Here is a 4123-nt window from a genome sequence, read left to right as displayed (position 1 = left end):
GGGTTGAGCTATAGGCGCCGAGCCGATTTCATCATAGTGTCTCCTTTTAAGCGTTTCTAAGTGGTACCTTTGTTTTTTAATAACTTGAAATACAAATACCAGCTTGCTTCCCACTCTGTCTTCTTCAGGGCACTGTGCATGCTCTAAGTGTCTGCAGGTGTGTATATAATCCTTGCCTACATGCTTAGGAAATGGGTTGGTAAGAAGATTTGATGCAAAAGCACACTCAGTGTTTGTTTTTTCCCCAAACAACGTGGGCGTGTTTGGTGCTAACACTGACTTCTATCATAATGTTTTTCCACCTGAAGCCCTGGAGGACCCCATTATTACTTGGCATTGAGCTGCCACAGAGGTCACCAACATGCACAATTGGTCTATTTATACCTGATTCTTTTACCGTCACTATGTCTTAACATTCTCTATTTAGGAGAACTTTTACCTGCTTGTATTACATTTTGCTATGGTATTTTCCATTAAAGGTCTCAATAGTATTTTACTTCATTTTAGGGTTCCCTTGGTATAATTAAAAAATTAGAAGAGGGTGGTGCCTGTGGCTCAGTGGGTAGGGTGCCAGTCCCATATACCAAGGGTGGCGGGTTCAAACCTAGCCACAGCTGAACTGCAACAACAACAAAATAGCCAGGCGTTGTGGTGGATGCCTGTAGTCCCAGCTACTTGGGAGGCTGAGACGAGAATTGCCTAAGCCCAGGAGTTGGAGGTTGCTGTGAGCTGTGTGACACCATGGCACTCTACTGAGAGCCATAAAGTGAGACTCTCTATAAGAAAAAAAAAAAAAAAAAAAACTTAGGAGAAGAGTTTCCCAAGAGTAGCAATTGTTATTTTTCAGCAGTGATGGTTTTATTGTAATAGTCTTGTTTATGTTTAATCAAGACCTTTGTTGAGCGTTTCAGACCTGTATACGTTGTGTGTGTGTCTGCAAATAACTGCCTTTTTTTCCCCACCCAGATGTCTCAGTGGTGCTGCAAAGTGAGTATGTCTTTTTTTTTGCAGTTTTTGGCCGGGCCAGGTTTGAGCCCGCCACCTCCAGTATATGGGGCCAGCGCCCTACTCCTTGAGCCACACACCTGCCCTGAGTATGTCTTCAATTGAATCTTCTCCAAGGCCCTCATCTACCTGGTCTGCTTCCTCTGTTCCCAGTTTCAGTAAATGGCCGTAGGTCACCATACCATTGTAAGGGATAGAAAATGAGAAGTAACCTTTGATGTCTTTTTTTTTTTTTTCCCACACTACAGATCTAATCACTTCCCAAAATCCTTCTGTGTTATCTGTTAAGTGTGTTAACTTATTTCTGTCTGCTCTATTAATACCCTGCTTAAATTTAACTAGGGTAAGAATACAGAAGATTAGTTACTTCCCTACATAAGAACTTGATAATGTATGTATGAACTGACACTGGAGTTTGGGGGACTCTGAAGTGTCATGGTTGTGGTTTCAAACTATATGACATCAGTGAGGAGGGAGAAAGGCTACTTGAGCATTACCTTGCTTCTGCTCATCTCTTCTTTTTAGGCTTGCCTGTTAAGATGAACTGTATGTGTATTTTGATTGTTTTAAAAACTAGAGTGACGGCAGAGGGTAAAAATGCTTAGATGCCCAAAATGTGCGATTAAAAGAGTTCAAAGGGAGCAAGGAGATTTTGTGTTTTGAACACTTTCACCATGTTTCTCACTGCTGTTAGAAAAACAAGGACGATGTGATCTAAATGTCAAGGACCAGCAACTTACGCAATAAGGGAACTCAGAGATTTTGATTACCCAATTTCCCTCTGAGTTTGTTTTTTATAAAAAATGAGCAAAGCAACGACAACAAAAAACGGACAGGGCGACTGAAACAACTTAAAGAGACCCTGTTCCCACCTCGTGACCCCTTGGATCCGGAGCTACACAAGCTCGCTCCGTGGGCAAACCCCGGCGCCTGCGCACTGGCCCCTCCGGCGTCCGAAAGCCCTGGGACCAAGACACTTTCGGATTCCGTGACTACGACCCGATTAAACATTTCTCTATGGTTACTGAACCTATGCTGTCACTTAAAACATCGAAGTTAGGAGACAGTGTTTCTTAGCTTCTCCCTCTGCTGCCGGCACCGCCGAAGGCAGCCCCCGTTGAGGGTTGCTAAGGCTCGGGGTCTTGCGTTTCTATGACGACAGAAAAAGGCGTTTGGGAAAAGGCGAGGTGACCGGAGGCAACCTGGCGCGAAACACAAATTGCTGGACAGAGGACCGCAGGTGTCGGTTTCCCGTCACTTTTAATGAGAACTGGTTTGAGCCCTGCGTAACTCCCGAGTTTTGGGGATTGGTGCGCGCGCAAGCGCTGCTTCCAGGGGGAGGCGGGAGACCCGGGCCCACCGGCTTAGAGCGAGTGACTCCCCCGGGGCGGGGGCAGCGGGCTGTGTGGCGGACCGAGCCTGTCCGTCCCCGCCTGCGTCCGGACCCAGACGCACCCACGCGCTTCTCAGTCGCTTCAGGTGACCTGGGAGAACACAGAGGTCTCCTCGAAGAACATACACCATGCTAGATGAATTCTAAACTGTGATCTGAACATGGGTCCTGATTTTGGGTTGTTTTTGTTTTGTCTGCAGGATGGTGCGGCAGACTGCAAGTCCCAGCACGGCGCTGATTTGTTCCTAAGTTAGATTTCTGGAGGAATATTTCAAATTACTGAAGAGTGATAGGAGGCATTTTTTATTATGTCTTTCCCAAAAACACCCTCCGGACCTATAAACTCTGTGTCCACATCTGAGAGCAAAAAGTTAAAAGTATCTGTAGCCAAGGAAGAGACAAGAGGTAACCTTCCAGGATCCCGCAGACAAACCACCATAGCCACAGACAGAAATCACAATGCATTCGCCATTTTTCTTGATCTATGAGTTAGAATACCTCAGTTAGCTACATTTTCCTAACACAACTTTAAATAAAACCAGAACTCATTCCTTTTACAGTAGTTTCGAGTCAGAGTCCTGTTTCGCTACTCCACACAAGGACCATGTTTATAATTCTCTTCACATGATGACTTTCATATTGTTTTAAATTCACCCTATTTTAAATTCTGATAGTTGTATGAAACAGCATTTTTTAAAATTTGGTTTCTTATCTCTGACTTTAAAGAACTTTAAAAATGTAACGGTGTAGATAAGAGAAACGCTTGCAGTTTTAGTACAACATGCCGATTTTAGTAATTTTTCTAAATGAGAGTAATTCCTTAAGGCTTTCATTCATATATGGATAAACACAAATCTGTACTAGAGACGACTAATGTTATCTTTATCCCCATTATGCTGAAGCTTTCTCCACTCTTACCTTCACCTTGTGTTTAGGGGAAATTACACACCCAATCCTTTTTTTCCTAGTTCTTTTTTGAAACTGAGTCTTGCTTTGTTGCATGGTTAGAGTGCAGTGGCATCATCTAAGTTCACTGCAACCTCAAAACTCTTAGTTCTTTTGATGTTCTAACTTATCCCAAGCTCTTGAGAGATAGAGATTTAGTAATATAAACCTTAAGAAGTTTCAGGCTTGGTGCTTATAGCTCGTTGGTTAGGGCACCAGCCACTTGCATCGTGGCTGCTAAACAATGACAATTACAACAAAAAAAACAGCCAGGCATTGTGGCAGGGGCATGTAGTCCCAGCTACTTGGGAGGCTGAGGCAAAAGGCTTAAGCCCAAGAGTTTGAGGTTGCTGTAAGCTGTGACGCCATGGCACTGTACAAGGGTGACATGGTGAGACTGTCTCAAAAAAAAAAAAGTTTCAATGGTAGAAGAAACTTCTTTATAGAAATAGATGTAAACTATGCTATATGAGGAGCATAAATTAAGGACAATGACAACCCAACTCTACTTGACGTCATAGGAGGACTTTCCTATATTAGCCTTACAATCCACCATTATAACTCCTCTGTCCTAGTCAAGCTGAGTAGAACACTCTTTATGGTTCTTTTTCCCCCAGTTTGTTCAGATTGTTCTACTCTTCATTTCCAACAATCCAGTTCTACTTTTACTTCTAAACTCAGTTCAAATCCTCTCACTCTATAAATGCCATTTTATAAGATTCTCACCTTAGAATTCATGTCAGAAAAATTACTAATTTGATAGCTTGGGGGAGAGGAGGA

General features: G+C 43.2%; 1 protein-coding gene across 1 annotated transcript in view; it reads left to right on the top strand.

The window, feature by feature from the left end:
- The first annotated feature begins 2603 nt into the window (after window positions 1-2603).
- The window catches only part of AXDND1 (axonemal dynein light chain domain containing 1), a 91368-nt gene continuing 89848 nt past the window's right edge, over window positions 2604-4123 (top strand). Inside the window, exon 1 of the mRNA XM_012802584.2 lies at window positions 2604-2803. Within this exon, the coding sequence (XP_012658038.1) occupies window positions 2707-2803 (97 nt within the window). The 5' untranslated portion in view covers window positions 2604-2706. The remainder of the gene's footprint in view (window positions 2804-4123) is intronic.

This window comes from Otolemur garnettii, unplaced genomic scaffold (assembly GCF_000181295.1).
Source record: "Otolemur garnettii isolate 467f Iridium unplaced genomic scaffold, OtoGar3 scaffold00016, whole genome shotgun sequence".
Classification (NCBI taxonomy): domain Eukaryota; kingdom Metazoa; phylum Chordata; class Mammalia; order Primates; family Galagidae; genus Otolemur; species Otolemur garnettii.
The sequence above is the reverse complement of the archived record's forward strand: the minus strand, read 5'-3'. Positions and strand labels throughout refer to the sequence as shown.